Source organism: Nerophis lumbriciformis, linkage group LG05 (assembly GCF_033978685.3).
Source record: "Nerophis lumbriciformis linkage group LG05, RoL_Nlum_v2.1, whole genome shotgun sequence".
In the NCBI taxonomy this organism is placed as follows: Eukaryota; Metazoa; Chordata; class Actinopteri; order Syngnathiformes; family Syngnathidae; genus Nerophis; species Nerophis lumbriciformis.
In genome coordinates, this window is record NC_084552.2 from 25,595,640 (window position 1) to 25,616,094 (window position 20,455).

At 40.9% G+C, this 20,455-nt stretch overlaps 1 protein-coding gene across 2 annotated transcripts in view; it reads left to right on the forward strand.

Annotated features, from left to right (window-relative positions):
• The window catches only part of arap2 (ArfGAP with RhoGAP domain, ankyrin repeat and PH domain 2), a 321,200-nt gene that overhangs the window by 43,679 nt on the left and 257,066 nt on the right, over positions 1-20,455 (forward strand). For both annotated transcript variants that reach the window (XM_061961001.1, XM_061961002.1), the window contains exon 8: positions 2,802-2,922. In XM_061961001.1, the coding sequence (XP_061816985.1) occupies positions 2,802-2,922 (121 nt within the window). The remainder of the gene's footprint in view (positions 1-2,801; positions 2,923-20,455) is intronic.

Sequence of the window (20,455 nt, forward strand, 5' to 3'; positions counted from 1 at the left end):
CAAAATAACAAAGAAAACGTTTTTTTATCAACTCCACAAGATGACGATACAGTAGCTGCATTTGTAATATCATGAGTGGTGAGCATTCACCAACTTCATCTATCTTTGCATAAGCTTTACAACGTTGTCCCTGATGTCTCCTCCCCCCAACCCAATAAAGCAAAACTGCACATTTTGGAGTGACCTTTTTACTTCGGTCAGCCCAAGGCACACCTGTGCAATGATCATCTATTCAGCATCTTCATATGTCACTAGTTTTACATCTTTCAGTTCAGCTCATGAATGATACAGGAGGAGCAAAAACAAAAGTGTGGCGTTTGTGTCTTTGTAATAATAATAATAATAATAATGGTAATAATAATAAAACAGTGGCCCCTCGTTTATCGCGGCTAATTGCTTCCAGCTTTGACTGTGGGAAAATATTAATAAGTAGTTATTAATAATACATGGAATATATATTCATAGCAAATGCTGTGAATACTTATGTAAATGTGATTTTTTTTTTCCTTCTATTTTTAACAAATTTGCTATATTTGTTAAAAAACATATTTTTTTGACATTGTCATTACGGGGCATTGTCTGAAGAATTTTCAGGACAAAAAGGAAATTATTCCATTTTGGAATAAGGCTGTAACATAACAAAATGTGGAAAAAGTGAAGCGCTGTGAATACTTTCCAGATGCACTGTATACTTATTCTGCACTTTTGAATGTTGGAATAGAGTTGAGCAGCTGGGTAAACAGTCCATGAAATTAAAGATGAAAAAACTTCCAAGGTGAGGTTATATTCTCCTTAATGAAGTTACTGTAAAACCAAGCACACAAAAGGAAATTACATCATTATACACAAAGTGCACGCACACCTAAGAATCTTGTTAAACTCTTATTAGCATCGCCATTGTTTTAAACTTCTACAAACATTTAACAAATGAGATTTAAACGAAATAAAATTGACAAAAAACAAAAAAAATACATTTATACTCACAGAATATATAGTCACCAAAGTGTGACAACAAATATCGACTGCTAACTTTGTACTACTAGGCCAGTCTACTGCTCTGCACTGTAAAATGACTCGCTACAGAAACCTCTGTTGCTCAAACCGCAAACTAATTTTAAAACAAAAAAGTAGTAACTGTTTTGTGGAGCATGAAGTGTAACTTTCCTGTATCGCAAAATATTAGAGAAAAAAATAAGTCAAACTGTAAAAAATTGTTTTGCAAATGTTGAATGTTTGGAAAATCCTGACATGGTCAAAGGGAGTTATGTTTTTCTTTCCACTCTTTCGTGCATTCCGAATATTTAGCGTATTTTTCGGACTATAAGGCGCACTTAAAATCCTTTCATTTTCTCAAAAATCGACAGTGCGCCTTATAACCCGGTGCGCCTAATGTACGGAATAATTCTGGTTGTGCTTACCGACCTCGAAGCAATTTTATTTGGTACATGATGTAATTATAAGTGAGACCAGTAGATGGCAGTCACACATAAGAGATACGTGTAGACTGCAATATGATGCCAGTAAACAACACCAAAACTTTAAATGTTCCATTGAAAATAAAGAACATTACACACGGCGCTCAAAAATCTGTCAAAATGTTTTAGTACGGCTTTGAAGCAGCACCGCTTGATGTAATGGATTGTCGTCCCATTACGGCTACCGTAGTCCACCTTGAGACCTTTTAATTCGGAAGATTGTGGGGGGGGGGGTTTGGTTGTAGCGGGGGTGTATATTGTAGCCCGGAAGAGTTAGGGATGCAAGGGATTCTGGGTATTTGTTCTGTTGTGTTGATGTTGTGTTACGGTGCGGATGTTCTCCCGAAATGTGTTTGTCATTCTTGTTTGGTGTGGGTTCACAGTGTGGCGCATATTTGTAACAGTGTTAAAGTTGTTTATACGGCCACCCTCAGTGTGACCTGTATGGCTGTTGATCAAGTGTGTCTTGCAGTCACTTTCATGTGTCTGCAGAAACCGCATACAACATGTGACTGGGCCGGCACGCTGTTTGTATGGTGAAAAAGCGGACGCGTCGACAGGTTGTAGAGGATGCTAGAGGCAGTGTCATCACGGCATGCCCTTAATATCGTTGTCCTGGCGAAAATCGGGAAAAATTCGTGAGAATGGTTGCCCCGGGAGATTTTCGGGAGGGGCACTGAAATTCGGGACTCTCCCGGAAAAGTCGGGAGGGTTGGCAAGTATGCCGTAGTCAGAGGTACAAGTATTACTATGGTGTGTGTATAAGGACCGCAAAATACATCAAAAGTGCTCTAGATTGGGAGCCTATTTTCTCAAAAAATTTCATTCTGGTATGAGTTTTCTTACTTAAATCCATCCCGGTGATAAGTATTTCCAGCAAGAGGCTGTATCTCAAAGAAAACAAATCAAAGTAATTCCAACTTTATGCAATTGGCCACTCGAAAATTCCAAATATGTTTGTTCCGATTGTAAACAGGGAAATCATCTGCCGTTATAAACTCATCGTTGTCGGGCAAAGCAGGTTTAAATTCAAATGCTTCTTTATCCGAGACCCGGGCGCCTTTGTATCAAAGTTATTGCGTGCGAGGGAGGAACAGGGAAGCCATTTGTGTGAATAAATATGACGCTGTATTGATGGGTTATGGCTTACAGTTTGATGAGCAGATCCGTCAGCGGAGCGTAAACATGGACACCTACCCAAAAGCAACAACGATACAAGCGAGAATCACACATGGATGCAAACAAAAGAGAAAAAAATAAACATAATCCCTTCGAAAGAAAAATCAGGCTGTTGCTATTGTTACAGTGTTGTCTCATCTGCTGCAGGAAATGTACTCCAAAGGGATGATTCTTGCCTCCGCCATCAGACAGGTGCGAGGTTTGGGCGACAACAAGTTTGAGGTCGTCACCTCGCTTCGGACCTTCCTATTCCGAGCTGAGAGAGAAGGTATGGAATGCTCCTTGCTCCTCATCTAACCCTTGTACTTATCCTGCTTCCTGTTTTCCTGAAATACTGCTGAGGTAAACCAGGCTAATAGCCTTCTGTCCTATCCGGTTTTACTGTCGCCCAGCTATGATATTCCACACTTTTTAAAAACACTCACAAAAGAAGGCGAACAAATGTGAATTGGTACTACTCGGTGGTCTAGTGGAGTGTCCACCCTGAGGTCGGTAGGTTGTGAGTTCAAACCCCGGCCGAGTCATACCAAAGACTATAAAAATGGGACTCATTACCTCCCTGCTTGGCACTCAGCATCAAGGGTTGGAATTGGGGGTTAAATCACCAAAAATGATTCCCGGGCGTGGCGCCGCTACTGCCCACTGCTCCCCTCACCTCCCAGGGGGTGATCAAGGGTGATGGGTCAAATGCAGAGGACAAATTTCACCACACCTAATATGTGTGTGACAATCATTGGTACTGTAGGAGCCTAAATGCTGTTTAAGTTCATTTACATTTTATGGAAGGTGCTTTTTGTTTATTCAGCCAAAATGGGACTACAGTATTTTTCGGACTATAAGTCGCAGTTTTTTTCATAGTTTGGCCGGGCTCCAGTGCAACTTATATATGTTTTTTTCCTTCTTTATTATGCATTTTCGGCAGGTGCGACTTATACTCCGGTGCGACTTATACTCCGAAAAATACGGTATTTACTTAATTTGCATGCTTAGAATAATCATAAGGTACACTTTATTTGTAATTATTACATTTGTCTAAATAATTTGATGACGTAACTGTTTGATTGCATAGATGACGGAAGGATCAGTGTGGTAGGTTGGTTTTTGGACACAAGGTATTATGGGTAATGGCAGTCAGGTGCGGGGGAATTGAGCCACACCTTTTTCTAACTCTTTTTTTACTGTAACAAACTCGCTTCATTTTGCCATTCATTTGTTCCCACATCGTTATTGTTTTACGTTTTTGAATGATTAAGTTCACAAGTAAACTATACAAAACGAAGAGGAGCGTCTGGAGGTTTGTTTGTTGTTGCCGCAGCAAGCGGAGCAGGAGAAAGTAGAGGAGCGTCAAGCTAAGTCTTCATTAGGAATCTACAGGTACTTTAACTTAACTTGGTGATGAGAATTGGTAGATGCTTTCTGTTTCATCTGACATCACATGGGCAAAGATAAGAACTTCTGGAGGAAAGTTCTGTGGTCAGATGAAACAAAAATTTAGCTGTTTGGCCACAATACCCAGCAATATGTTTGGAGGAGAAAAGGTGAGGCCTTTAATCCCAGGAACACCAGACCTACCGTCAAGCATGGTGGTGGTAGTATTGTTACACCTTTTCTGCTTCCGGTTCCCAGACCGTAGTCGAGGAGCGCAGGGGAGACGTTCCTCCATGGCCGATGTACTTAGGGGGTAACACCCTTCACTTTACCCGGCAGTGGGTCTTTACAGCTCCGGACTTGAGGGTGAATGACGAGGCCGGCGGTTTGTTGCAACTTTGTGACTTTATTGGTGTCTTGCACGCAGCCATCCACCAAGCTAGAGCACCTGCACGCACTCACTGTTACCGCTCCCTCACCTCTCTCGCCCACCCACTCACTGACGTCACTCACCTCATATGCTGTCATATCTTAAAGGGCCACACACACATACGCTACTCTCATAACACTATTATGCTCTGGGCCTGTTTTGCTGGTGCTTTACAGAGAGTAAATGGGACAATGAAAAAGGAGGATTACCTCCAAATTCTTCAGGACAACCTAAAATCATTAGCCCGGAGGTTGGGTCTTGGGCGTAGTTGGGTGTTCCAACAGGACAATGACCCTAAACACATGTCAAAAGTGGTAAAGGAATGGCTAAATCAGGCTAGAATTAAGGTTTTAGAATGGCCTTCCCAAAGTCCTGACTTAAACGTGTGGACAATGCTGGAGAAACAAGTTCATGTCAGAAAACCAACAAATTTAGCTGAACTGCACCAATTTTGTCAAGAGGAGTGGTCAAAAAAGAAGCTTGTGGATGGCTACCAAAAGCACCTTATTGTAGTGAAACTTGCCAAGGGACATGTAACCAAATATTAACATTGCTGTATGTATACTTTTGACCCAGAAGATTTCATAAAACAACCGAACTTCATGAATGTTTTTGTGACCAACAAGTATGTGCCAATCACTCTATCACAAAAAAATAAGAGTTATAGAAATGATTGGAAACTCAAGACAGCCATGACATTATGTTCTTTACAAGTGTATGTAAACTTTTGACCACGACTCTGTGTATCATGTGTCGTATGATTAGAGATGGGCGCTTAAACTTGATCCCATAACGGCACTGGTGCCGACATAAGGGTTAGATCAGTGGTTCTTAACCTTGTTGGAGGTACCGAACCCCACCAGTTTCATATGCGCATTCACCGAACCCTTCTTTAGTGAAAAATAACATGTTTTTTTTTCAAATTCAAGACACAGTTATATGTTTTTGGTAACACTTTCGTATGGGGAACATATTCTAAGTTACAAAAACTTAACTTAGAGTTATTTGGACACTAGGGGAACATATTCTAAGTAACAAAGACTTAATTTAGAGTTATTTGGTTAGGGTTAGGGTTAGAGGGTTAGGGTTATAATAAGGCCATGCCAAATAAGGCATTAATAAGTACTTAATAATGACTAGTTAAGAGCCAATATGTTACTAATTTGCATGTTAATAAGCAACTAATTAATGGTGAATATGTTCCCCATACTAAAGTGTTACCATGTTTTTTTTACTGGTGCACAAAATGAACCGTGCATGAACATCACCTTGTTCAAAGAACAAAACCAACACAGTGCATAAACTCACAACAAATTACACACCTGCAAATCAGTGTGACTTCTGCTGTTGCCGTATCCGTAATACGCCGATAGGGAGAAGTTTTTATTTACACCCCTTGGGTTCGATCGAACCCAGGTTAAGAACCACTGGGTTTGATAGGTAGATAGTACTAGATAGATAGTACTTTATTGATTCCTTCAGGAGAGTTCCCTCAGGAAAATTTAAACTCCAGCAATTCGCTCTGGTTAGTAACCAGAGCGAAAAAAAAGTAGCTATTGGTGGCTCATTCTAGTACCTAATGAATGCAAATTCATCCATCTGCAGCAAGTGCTTGAAGGTGATAATGTGCAGGTAACATCCTTTAAGTAATGTAGCGTCCCGACAGGCGACAGAGTCTGACGATCCTTTTTTGTTTGTTTTTTTACTTCATTGCCGATCTGAAACACCTTTCCCAACTTCTTTGTCACGTGTTGCTGGCATCAAATCCTAAAGTTAATGACTATTTGCAAAAAAAAAAAAAGTTTATCAGTTTGAACATCAAATATGTTGTCTTTGTAGCATATTCAACTGAATATGGGTTGAAAAGGATTTGCAAATCATTGTATTCCGTTTATATTTACATCCAACACAATTTCCCAACTCATATGAAAACAGGGTTTGTACGTCTAGTCTCTTACGTGAATGAGCTAAATAATATTATTTTCATATTTTACGGTAATGTGTTAATCATTTCACACATAAGTCGCTTCTGAGTATAAGTCGCACCCCCGGCCAAACTATGAAAAAAACTGCAACTTATAGTCCGAAAAATACGGTATACAGGTTACGGAATGTAAATGAAGTATTGTTGATGGTTTTTGAATGCATTTTTAAAGTGATTGCTCCCATTAGCTGCATTGCTAACTACCTAGAACGAGCCGATTTTAATATGTTAGAAATCTAAAAAAACTAAAACCTTTTGCCTTCTTATCTCTCACAATGATTGTGAACGATAGGTAAAATTCCAAAAAAAGCGCAGTTCCCCTTTAAAGATCTACTTTTAGCTGCGCATTGATCACAGAGAGGTAACTTTCTTATGCCGCTGTATTGACATCATCAGCCGTTGCATCGCTTCTGAGCTGGTGAAAGTTCATTCTAGATTACCGTATTTTTCGGACTATAAGTCGCAGTTTTTTTCATAGTTTGGTCGGGGGTGCGACTTATACTCAGGAGCGACTTATGTGTGAAATGATTAACACATTACCGTAAAATATCAAATAATATTATTTAGCTCATTCACGTAAGAGACTAGACGTATAAGATTTCATGGGATTTAGCGATTAGGAGTGACAGATTGTTTGGTAAACGTATAGCATGTTCTATATGTTATAGTTATTTGAATGACTCTTACCATAATATGTTACGTTAACATACCAGGCACGTTCTCAGTTGGTTATTTATGCCTCATATAACGTACACTTATTCAGCCTGTTGTTCACTATTCTTTATTTTAAATTGCCTTTCAAATGTCTATTCTTGGTGTTGGCTTTTATCAAATATATTTCCCCCAAAAATGCGACTTATATATGTTTTTTTCCTTCTTTATTATGCATTTTCGGCCGGTGCGACTTATACTCCGGAGCGACTTATACTCCGAAAAATACGGTATACATCATGCCTCTTACCTGGATATTAGAAGGATGCAGCCATAAACTGAGGAGTTGGTCCACTTTGACTCGACACTGAGATGGTGAGAAAGACACAAAAAGACACTAGTTTTGCACCCACCTTTTTATTTTTATTTTTTAACCCTGTGTGAGGATCATAAGTAATTCTTCATCCAAACGGGAATATATAAACATCCCATCAATCAGCATCCCAGGGAGAGCAGACATGATGTTTTATTGTGTTTGTTGTCTCTCACAAAGTTATTGTTAAAGGAAATAGCAAATGTTGTGATGCGTCTATGAAATAAATGCGCCGCCGTATGCTTAAAGTGAGCAACATACGTAAATATTACACGTTAATGTGATTGTGCCTGTTACTACATTACAAATATACTTACATCATGGATAAAAAAAACCTTGAATGATGTTTTTAGATTGCTTTTAGGGAGAATAGATCGACTCCTATTGACTCCATTGTTAGCAGACTTTTGCCAGCGTTTATTTACGTGTTAGAATGCATAAAAAAAGAAAAAAACGTGTGTTCTTGTCTTACATAGGACTTGTGAATGATAGGCAAAATTCCACAAAAAGTGCAGTTCCCTTTTAACACACCACTTTCAACGTCACCCACACGTTTCACCGTAGCTCTGGAAGCATCACTTCCTCATTATGCATCAATCAAGGTCATGGCGAGCGAGGTGCATTCACGAATAACCAAATTTTTAACATCAACAACTGTGTTTGCTGCAACCATTGACAATGACTATTTGTTTTGGATTTTATTTCACATTGAGTTATCATTTTATTGATATTGTTAAGTACAAAACCCAAAACCAGTGAAATTGGCACGTTGTGTAAATCGCAAATAAAAACAGATTGGCAAATCCTTTTCAACATATATTTAATTGAATAGACTGCAATGACAAGATTTTTAATGTTCGAACTGAGAAACTTAATTTTTTTTTTTGCAAATAATCATTGACTTAGAATTTAATGGCAGCAACACATTGCAAAAAAGTTGGCACAGGGGCATTTTTACCACTGTGTTACATGGCCTTTTCTTTTAACACTCAGTAAACGTTTGGGAACTGAGGAGACCAATTTTTTAAGCTTTTCAGGTGGAATTATTTCCCATTCTTGCTTGATGTACAGCTTAAGTTGTTCAACAGTCTGGGGGTCTCCCTTGTGGTATTTTAGGCTTCATAATGCTCTACACATTTTCAATGGGAGACAGGTCTGGACTGCAGGCAGGCCAGTCTAGTTCCCGCACTCTTTTACAATTTGCCACGCTGTTGTAACACGTGGCTTGGCATTGTCTTGCTGAAATAAGCAGGGGCGTCCACGATAACGTTGCTTGGATGGCAACATATGTTGCTCCAAAACCTGTATGTACCTTTCAGCATTAATGGTGCCTTCACAGATGTGTAAGTTACCCATGCCATGGGCACTAATACACCCCCATACCATGACAGATGCTGGCTTTTGAACTTTGCGCCTATAGCAATCCGGATGGTTCTTTTCCTCTTTGTTCCAGAGGACACGACATCCACAGTCTCCAAAAACAATTTGAAATGTGGACTCGTCAGACCACAGAACACTTTTACACTTTGCATCAGTCCATATTAGATGAGCTCGGGCCCAGCGAAGCCGGCGGCGTTTCTGGGTGTTGTTGAGAAATGGCTTTCGCTTTGCATAGTAGAGTTTTAACTTGCACTTACAGATGTAGCTGTCATGTCTGTGTGATCATGTTTTTGTTTTGGTCATGTTCGGTTTTGTTTTTGGACTTTTTGTGCACTTTTGTTTTGTCACCATAGCAACCATTAGTTTTCACCTGTCACGTCACGCACCTGTTTCACGTTTTGAGTCACGCACCTGTTTTCGTTAATCATGTCTATAGTATTTAAGTTAATTGTTTTCAGTTTGTCGTTCTGACGACATCCCGCATTTATACTCTCCACACACCCTTATGACCCTTGCTGCGCTTTTTCATGCCGTTTTTTCATCCAAGTACGTTTTCTTTATTCATGCCATAGTTTGCAAGTTTTGTTTAATTGTTCATAGTTTCTGCTAATGTGCAAGTTCTGTGTTTATAGTCTAGTTTTGTACCTCCGCCCCTGTGCGCGCCTTTTGTTTGATCCTTTTTTTTGTAGTTATAGTGTTTAAATAAATCATGTATTTACCTTCACGCCACATCTGGTCCAATTCACTTGCACCTCGGGAGAACAAACCAAGCCATAGTCCAAGTCATGACAGTAGCGACCGGCTGTAGTTACTGACAGTGGTTTTCTGAAGTGTTCCTGAGCCCATGTGGTGATATCCTTTACACACTGATGTCGGTTTTTGATGCAGTGTCGCCTGAGAGATCGAAGGTCACGCGCATTCAATGTTGGTTTTCGGCCTTGCCGCTTACGTGCAGTGATTTCTCCAGATTCTCTGAATCCTTTGATGATATTACGGACCGTAGATGGTGAAATCCCTAAATCCCTTGCACTAGCTTGTTGAGAAATACTTCAAATGCAGCCTCTTGAGATATTTTGAAGTTAATGTCTAAAAAAAACTACATAAGGAGGTCGCTCACAGCCACAGCAGTTAATGTCAATGTTTTTTGACCCAGTGCTAATTAGAGACTGAGTCATTAGTTGCTTGTTTAGACCAAATTGGAGACTTGGCGGTTAGTTGATTATTTTACTGAATATCTATAATTGAGTTGATCTTCTTGGCTCCAGTTAAAATTTCAGTGATTGCTTTGGACCATTTTTTTTTTCTCCTTTTAGGTGTGGCGTCTGCTCCCCAACAAAAGCAGGAAGCCTCACACCTAAGGTGGCTACTGTGTTGGAATGTTTGGGAGAGCAAAAAAAAAAAAAAAAAGAGAGAGAAAAAAGCCAGTCCTCGTTCCCCTCATGCATCTTTAAAGCAGCCCGCTCACCTCGTAGCCAGGAGCCATCAATCTTTGGGGAGCGCAGGAGGAAGACGAAGAGCAGGGGAGGCCGCTGATGGGGAATAAAGGAGGAAGTTAGTGGAGTGGAGTTTAGGAGCTGGCGGGGTGAGCGCGTGAAGAGGAAGTGGAAGAACAACAGCGAGGCAGGTATAGCACAGAAAGGGCAGGTGGCAGAGTGAGGATGGAGGGCAGCGCTGGGAGGAGTGAATTATTGAAGGCCACCCAGGAGAATGTGCACACGGTTGTCGGCTGGTCGGCAGGTGGGCTTGTCCCTCAGGTACTCTCAGCGTCGCAAAGAGCAACAGAAGAAGAATTGTAAAAAAAACAAAAAAAAAAACAGGACAGGAAGCTGTGATGGTGCAACTGGATTGTAGAACAATTGTTCATGTTTTACTTCTGAAAGGGCATGCATTTTGGTGCAGATCTGGATAGAGATGCAAACATATTGCGAGATAGATTGTTTTTGTTAATAACTATTCTCTAAATAATGCTGTGCTGAACTAGGCCTTCACAGTTTATTCTATTTATAATGCATTCCTATTAAACGATGCTATTTTAACCTACTCTATATCATATTTTTATGTTCTTGTGGTACTCATTGGGCTATATCTGGGAGTTTTGTGCCATCTCCTATGTGTGACGAATAAATTCCTTTAATCCTCGAATAGGATTTTGCCAATCAAGGTGTACAACGTGATGCTTGAATATTAGGATCATACTAACTACAAAACCCAAAAACCAGTGAAGTTGGCACGTTGTGTAAATCGTGAATAAAAACAGAATACAATGATTTGCAAATCCTTTTCAACCTATATTCAGTTGAATAGACTGCAAAGACAAGATACTTAACGTTCAAACTGGAATTTTTTAAATTTTTTTTGCAAATATTAGCTCATTTGGAATTTGATGCCTGCAACATGTTTCATAAAAACCTGGCACAAGTGGCAAAAAAGACTGAGAAAGTTGAGGAATGCTCATCAAACACTTATTTGGAACATCCCACAGGTGAACAGGCTAATTGGGAACAGGTGGGTGCCATGATTGGGTATAAAAGCAGCTTCCATGAAATGCTCAGTCATTCACAAACAAGTATGGGGCGAGGGTCACCACTTGTATAAGAACAACATTTCTCAACCAGCTATTGCAAGGAATTTAGGGATTTCACCATCTACGGTCTGTAATACCATCGAAAGGTTCAGAGAATCGGGAGAAATCACTGCACGTAAGCAGCAAGGCTGAAAACCAACATTGAATGCCCGTGACCTTCGATCCCTCAGGCGGTACCGCATCAAAAACCGACATCGGTGTGTAAAGGATATCACCACATGGGCTCAGGAACACTTCAGAAAACCACTGTCAGTAACTACAGTTGGTCGCTACATCTGTAAGTGCAAGTTAAAACTCTACTATGCAAAGCGAAAGCTATTTATCAACAACACCCAGAAACGCCGCCGGCGTTAAGTTTCTCAGTTTGAACATTAAATATATTGTCTTTGCAGTAGAAGCATTTAAGTCCCATCTTAAAACTCATTTGTATACTCTAGCCTTTAAATAGCCCCCCTGTTAGACCAGTTGATCTGCCGTTTCTTTTCTTTTCTCCTCTGCTCCCCTTTTCCTTGAGGGGAGGGGGGCACAGGTCCGGTGGCCATGGATGAAGTGCTGGCTGTCCAGAGTCGGGACCCGGGGTGGACCGCTCGCCTGTGCATCGGCTGGGAACATCTCTACGCTGCTGACCCGTCTCCGCTCGGGATGGTGTCCTGCTGGCCCCACTATGGACTGGACTCTCACACTATTATGTTGGATCCACTATGGACTGGACTCTCACAATATTATGTCAGACCCACTCGACATCCATTGCTTTCGGTCTCCCCTAGAGGGGGGGGGTTACCCACATATGCGGTCCTCTCCAAGGTTTCTCATAGTCATTCACATCGACGTCCCACTGGGGTGAGTTTTTCCTTGCCCGTATGTGGGCTTTGTACCGAGGATGTCGTTGTGGCTTGTGCAGCCCTTTGAGACACTTGTGATTTAGGGCTATATAAATAAAGATTGATTGATTGATTGATATTCAATAAATATAAGTTTAAAAGGATTTACAGATCACGACCACTATTTATTCCGCTGCATGGGCATCTTCTTCATGGATATACAAGTGAATGAGTGACAACATTACTCAAGAAAACAATACCATTTTAAATGTAGACAATTGTATGTTTTATGTTGGTCTGGACCCCAAGATGCAGAGACGGCAGGCTAGGTGCAGGTGGAAATGTATTTATTGAGGACAAAAACAACAACTGCTGTCAGGACATGCAAAGCACAAACATTTCTGAAAAAATTAAACGCACAAAAGTCAATTATCCAGCACCGTCCTCTGAAAGGGGCTGAAATTAAACTCTCCTTATAACGTATACCTTGGAAGGAGGTGTGACTTTTGATCACTAATCAGAGGGGAGGAGTGCGGATAAGCGCTCAGCAAAGATGGTGACGTAAAGAAGGAAGCACATGGGAAAGGGAACTAAACAGTAACATTTATGTGGGAAAATGTTTTAAGACAAAATCAAAGACAAAAAATACTTACTTATCTTGAAATGAGCACTCAGCCTCCTGGCAAACGCAACTTTTTCTAGCCAGTCTCTGTGTCTCGGTTGCCTCTCTCCGGGTCATTGGTTTGTGTGAGTGACGGGAAGACAAGCTTCCTTGGGGAAGAGCACTATCTGTTGGTTTGGATGTATAGATTTATATATCCCCCCAAAAAAAGATATCTTGTTATTTATATTACCCTATTTTCCGGACCATAGGGCGAACCGGATTATAAGGCGCACTGCCGATGAATGGTCAATGTTCGATCTGTTTTCATATATAAAACGCACCGGATTATAGGACGGATTAAATATCATCATATCATATCATATTATTATTATTTGTTTCTAAATTGAAAACACTTCCTTGTGGTCTACATAACATGTAATGGTGGTTCTTTGGTCAAAATGTTGCATAGATTATGTTTTACAGATCATCTTCAACCCGCTTTCTGACGTTCGCTTCCGTATGCGCCGTTTTGTGGGCGGTCTTATTTACGTGGCTCACCTTCGGCAGCGTCTTCTCCCCGTCATCTTTGTTGTAGCGGTGTAGCGTGCAAGGACGGGAGTGGAAGAAGTGTCAAAAGATGGCGCTAACTGTTTTAATGACATTCAGACTTTACTTCAATCAATAACGGAGCAGCATCTCCTCATCCGTGGCTCACTAGTGCAATAACAACATCGGAAATGTGTCCCGTGAAAAACCGTCTGATTGGAACTCTAATAACTAAAGTTCCTTGGGTGAATAATGTAAACTCACTACACCGGTATGTTTTAGCGCTTTCATGGCGAGTTTACTGACAGATATAAGTAAGAACTTTACACTACTTTATATTAGAAGTGGCAACAGCGGAGGATGAATGTCACATAACAAGAAGATAGAGAAAAAGAAGCTTATCGACTACAAAGGCGGACTCGCGCAATTTTTCAGGACTTATGCAGATCCCAAATACAGATCAGCAGGTACCAGAAGGTAAGAAAAGTAGCTTTTGCGTAATATTGCGAAACAAAACGCCAGATATGTCTTACCTTATACACAAACCATAATAATACTCGTATGTTGAAGCACATCAAGCAGTGCTGCTTAATAGCTTACCAAAATCGTACTAAAACATTTTGATAGATTTTTGAGCGCCGTGTGTAATGTTCTATATTTTCAATGGAACAGTGTTGTTGTTGTTTACTTGAGTCATATCGCAGTCTACACGTATCTTTTGTGTTTGACTGCCATCTCCTGGTCACACCTATCATTTCACCTTGTACCAAATAAAATGGCTTTGAGGTCGGCAAGCAAAACCAGAATTATTCCGTACATTAGGCGCAACGGGTTATAAGGCGCACTGTTTTGAGAAAAAAAAAAAAGGATTTTAAGTGCGCCTTATAGCCCGAAAAATGCCGTATTTGATTCCACACTTTTGATTGATTGAGACTTTTATTAGTAGGTTGCACAGTGAAGTACATATTCCGTACAATTGACCACTAAATGGTAACACCCGAATAAGTTTTTCAACTTGTTTAAGTCGGGGTCCACTTAAATTGATTCATGATACAGATATATTGTCAAGACTTAGACTATGGCGTGGTTTGTTCTCCCGTGGTGCAAATGAACATTTGGACCAGACATGGCGTGAAGGTGAAGACATATTTAATTTTACTATAACAAAAAGAACAAACTAAAGGCGCGCACAAGGCGGAAGTACAAACTTGACAAATGAAACCAATACTTGCACGTGGGCAAAAAACTAAGGACATGAACAAAAGTCGCTAACTGTGGCATGAATCGAAAAAAACTTACTTGGACAGGGCATGAAGTACGCAGCGGTAAACAGAGTGTGACAGGGGTATGATGTCGCCAGACAGACAGCCTGGCAACTGGAAGCTTAAATAATAGTGACATGATTAAAGACAGGTGCGTGAGTCGTGAGGGCAGGTGAAAACTAATGGGTTGCTATGGTGACAAACAAGAGTGCACAATGAGTCCAAAAACAAAACCGAACATGACTAAAACAAAACATGATCACACAGACATGACATATATACTATCAGATATATACTATCATCATAATACAGTCATCACACAAGATAATCACATTTAATTATTTACATGATTTACAATCCAGGGTGTGGGGGGTGGGGGGGATTAGGTTTGGTTGTTATCATCAGTCATCAACAATTGAGAACAGAGAAATGGATATTGGAACAGTGTAGGTCTGACTTGGTAGGATATGGACAGCAAGTAGTGGGCAGAGAGAGAGAGAAAGAGAGAGAGATCAGAAGGCATAAGAAAAAGTATCTGCATTCGATTGTTTACATTTGATTATTAACAATCCGGGGAGGGTGTTAGTTTAGGGTTGAAGTTGCCTGGAGGTGTACTTTTATTGCGGTTTTGAAGGAGGATAGAGATGCTCTTTCTTTTATACCTGTTGGGAGCGCATTCCACATTGATGTGGCATAGAAAGAGAATGAGTTAAGACCTTTGTTAGTTCGGAATCTGGGTTTAACGTGGTTAGTGGAGCTCCCCCTGGTGTTGTGGTTATGGCGGTCATTTACGTTAAGGAAGTAGTTTGACATGTACTTCGGTATCAGGGAGGTGTAGCGGATTTTATAGACTAGGCTCAGTGCAAGTTGTTGTACTCTGTCCTCCACCCTGAGCCAGCCCACTTTGGAGAAGTGGATGAAAAAACAGTCTAGTCATAAAAACAAGATAAAAATCACCATTAATTACTGGATTTGCCGGAAAAGTCAATCCGATGGAGGTTTGCAGGGCGTGAAGTTTGGTAAGGATTGGGTGCACAATGCATCCCTGAGTGTCCTGAAATGCCGAGTCGTCAGTTCAGCACGAGTGCAGAGATGAGCTGAAAGGAGGTGAGCGGAGCAAACACAACAAACGTCGCTCCTTCTTTTGATGGCGGCTGATATCCCGACCTGGCTTTCATTTCATCCACTTAACATTTCTGACTGATTTCTTCAAATATAGCACACCCCCGACGCCTTAACGAACCCTTCAACCAGACTTTATTTATTTGATCCTCATGCGTGGGGGGGGGGGGGGCGACTGGAGAGGAGCTTAGCCGAGGGCTTCAGAATGATCCCGTGTGTACACAACACAAGCAAAATGTACTCCAAGCGTACGCGCTCGCGTGCAAACGCGAACATGGCGCTCGCCTCTCGCTACCCAGCCATCTCGGATTGGCAGCAAATATGAGAGTGGACAGAGAAGGAGAGAGAGAGGAAAGCCTTGAATAAATGAAGAGGCAAATAAGTGCGAGCAGGACAGGTAATGGAAGTCGGAAAGCAGAAAAATCTTGTGATGTAAAGAGCAGTCAATAATGGAGGAGGTTATTCATTATGGATGGCCCTGAATTGTAAATTCATTGGAATTTTGTAAGAGTAGGGAATTTAGGAGCGGGAGCATTCGGAAGCGTAGGTCAAAGAGCGGATCAGGTCGGCCCCAGGATGTCGGAAAGCTAATTAAGGTGGACGAAAGACAATGTAAGCTCATTGAGAGTCCCACCTGTCACTCAGCTGGGGGCACAGCAGCAGGTCGCCAATAAAAGATTTTTATACGTTGTGTAGATTTGTCAAGGTGGGTCAGGTGACATGCTGCAATGTCTCTTATCGGGTGTTAAAACAAATCTCCGTGCAGAGCAGTGGCAATTAAAAAAAAACCCCATCTATGTTCACTAGTCAATGGAAAGTCTGACCAAGTATAATATGGTACCAATATTGTCAGATAGATGTGCATTATTTTGTGTGCATTATTTTTTACAATCACCACTCACTCGTATGAAAAACAGTATATACAGTATGTATCATTTTCATGAATTTACATGCACCTGGGGATAGGTTGATTGGCAACACTAAATTGGCCCTAGTGTGTGAATGTGTGTGTGAATGTTGTCTGTCTGTCTGTGTTGGCCCTGTGATGAGGTGGCGACTTGTCCAGGGTGTACCCCGCCTTCCGCCCGAATGCAGCTGAGATAGGCTCCAGCACCACCCGCGACCCCAAAACGGACAAGCGGTAGAAAATGGATGGATGGATGGATATTTGATTTTATTCAATTACTTTCATTTGGCCACTGTCCAAAAGCTCAGTTTTTAAGGCCAAAACCATATTTTAAAATTTTGGTTTTCATGTGGACATGGTCTTTCTACAAAATCCAAAACCAGTGAAGTTGGCACGTTGTGTAAACCGTAAATAAAAACAGAATACTATGATTTGCAAATCCTTTTCAACTTATATTCAATTGAATAGACTGCAAAGACGAGATACTTAACATTCGAACTGCAAAACTTTGTTATTTTTTGCAAATATTAGCTCATTTGGAATGTGATGCCTGCAACATGTTTAAAAAAAGCTGGCACAAGTAGCAAAAATAACTGAGGAAGTTGAAACACTTATTTGGAACAGGCTAATTGGGAACAGGTGGGTGCCATGATTGGGTATAAAAGCAGCTTCCATGAAATGCTCAGTCATTCACAAACAAGGATGGGGCGAGGGTCACCACTTTGTGAACAAATGCCTGAGCAAATTGTTTAAGAACACCATTTTTCAACCAGCTATTGCAAGGAATTTAGGGATTTCACCATCTACAGTCCGTAATATCATTAAAAAGGTTCAGAGAATCGGGAGAAATCTCTGCACGTAGGCAGCAAGGCTGAAAACCAACATTGAATTCCCGTGACCTTCGATCCCTCAGGCGGTACTTCATCAAAAACCGACATCAGTGTGTAAAGGATATCACCACATGGGTTCAGGAACACTTCAGAAAACCACTGTCAGTAACTACAGTTGGTCGCTACATCTGTAAGTGCAAGTTAAAACTCTACTATGCAAAGCGAAAGCCATTTATCAACAACACCCATAAACGGCGCTGGCTTCGCTAGGCCCGAGCTCATCTAAGATGGACTGACGCAAAGTGTTCTGTGGTCTGACGAGTCCACATTTTAAATCGTTTTTGGAAACTGTGGACGTTGTGTCCTCTGGACCAAAGAGGAAAATAACCGTTATAGGCGCAAAGTTGAAAAGCCAGCATCTGTGATGGTATGGGGGTGTATTAGTGCCAAAGACATGGGTAACTTACACATCTGTGAAGGCGCCATTAATGCTGAAAGGTACATACAGGTTTTAGAGCAGCATATATTGCCATCCAAGCAACGTTATCATGGACGCCCCTGCTTATTTCAGCAAGACAATGCCAAGCCACGTGTTACAACAGCGTGGCTTGGCAGAGTGCGGGTACTAGACTGGCCTGCCTGTAGTCCAGACCTGTCTCCCACTGAAAATGTGTGGCACATTATAAAGCCTAAAATACCACAACAGAGACCCCGGACTGTTGAACAACTTAAACTGTACATCAAACAAGAATGGGAAAGAATTCCACCTGAAAAGCTTAAAAAATGTGTCTCCTCAGTTCCCAAACGTTTACTGAGTGTTGTTAAAAGGAAAGGCCATGTAACACAGTGGTAAAAATGCCCCTGTGCCAACTTTTCTAATGTGTTGCCATTAAATTCTAAGTTAATTATTATTTGCAACTGTTTCTCAGTTCGGACATTAAATATCTTGTCTTTGCAGTCTATTCAATTGAATATAAGTTGAAAAGGATTTGCAAATCATTGTGTTCTGTTATTTTGCGATTTACACAACGTGCCAACTTCACTGGTTTTGGGTTTTGTAGATTGCTTTGGGTATCCACTCGGGCTCTCCGAACGCTAGTCGACTCGTCATCGACTCTCTTAATGATTAGTCGACTAATCGGATTATAAAGCGTGCACATATTTAGTCGCTCTAAATTAGCCATCGACTTTTAAATTCAGCTTAAGATATTTTAGACGTATGTTTACGAACAACAAAGATGACTAGTTCACTCATAAATAAATATTCATACTGGAACTTTGCTGCTCATTCGGCAGTTACATTAAACTTGTTTCCATTTAAAAGCAAAGACAGGTAAAGTGTTGAAAAAACAAAGTATACTTTTTTTTGTAAAAAAAAAAAAAAAAAGGACAGTTAACACGACCTAACTTGATGAAAAAGAAACAAGCATTTTGTGTTTAAAAAGCTGCACACAGGTGTATTAATAATTAACCCCTGGCATTGTTAACAATCTATTAGACCCAATGTATATAATTGTATTACTTGATTTATTCTTAACTTCTTAGCTATCTATTAGATTGAATGTTTAATCTTATGAAACCGATGCGTTCGTGTGTGTGTGAGTGTGTGTGACGTTTTGTTATTGTGTCTTTCTTCCCTGCACTGCAAATTGAGCAAGGTATTCATGTCTTTAAACAAGAACATGAGGAAATGGCCGCGTTGACGAGCGTCTCTCTGGGAAAAACACGAGCGGTGACGAAACGTGGCCCCCCTCGCTTCCACTCTCCTTCCCATGGTGGGTCGTGCCCCCCGTTCCAGTCAGAGTCAAATCAGAATCATCTTTATTGGCCGAGTATGTTTAACACACAAGGAATTTGACTTGGTACTGTGCTCTCTTTGTTCAATGCAAGAAACAAGGAAACATGACAAGTGAGCGCAATTAAGAGGGACACATTACACAAAAAAGGACTTAAAATACAAACCCCGTTTCCATATGAGTTGAGAAATTGTGTTAGATGTAAATATAAACGGAATACAATGATTTGCAAATCCTTTTCAACCCATATTCAGTTGAATGCACTACAAAGACAAGATATTTGATGTTCAAACTCATAAACTTTATTTTTTTTTTGCAAATAATAATTAACTTAGAATTTCATGGCTGCAACACGTGACAAAGTAGTTGGGAAAGGGCATGTTCACCACTGTGTTACATGGCCTTTCCTTTTAACAACACTCAGTAAAGGTTTGGGAACTGAGGAGACACATTTTATAAGCTTCTCAGGTGGAATTCTTTCCCATTCTTGCTTGATGTACAAGCTTAAGTTGTTCAACAGTCTGGGGGTCTTCGTTGTGGTATTTTAGGCTTCATAATGCGCCATACATTTTCAGTGGGAGACAGGTCTGGACTACAGGCAGGCCAGTCTAGTACCCGCACTCTTCTACTATGAAGCCATGTTGATGTAACACGTGGCTTGGCATTGTCTCGCTGAAATAAGCAGGGGCGTCCATGGTAACGTTGCTTGGATGGCAACATATGTTGCTCCAAAACCTGTATGTACCTTTCAGCATTAATGGCGCCTTCACAGATGTGTAAGTTACCCATGTCTTGGGCACTAATACACCCCCATACCATCACAGATGCTGGCTTTTACACTTTGCGCCTATAACAATCCGGATGGTTCTTTTCCTCTTTGGTCCGGAGGACACGACGTCCACAGTTTCCAAAAACAATTTGAAATGTGGACTCGTCAGACCACAGAACACTTTTCCACTTTGTATCAGTCCATCTTAGATGAGCTCAGGCCCAGCGAAGCCGACGGCGTTTCTGGTTGTTGTTGATAAACGGTTTTCGCCTTGCAAAGGAGAGTTTTAACTTGCACTTACAGATGTAGTGATCAACTGTAGTTACTGACACTGGGTTTCTGAAGTGTTCCTGAGCCCATGTGGTGATATCCTT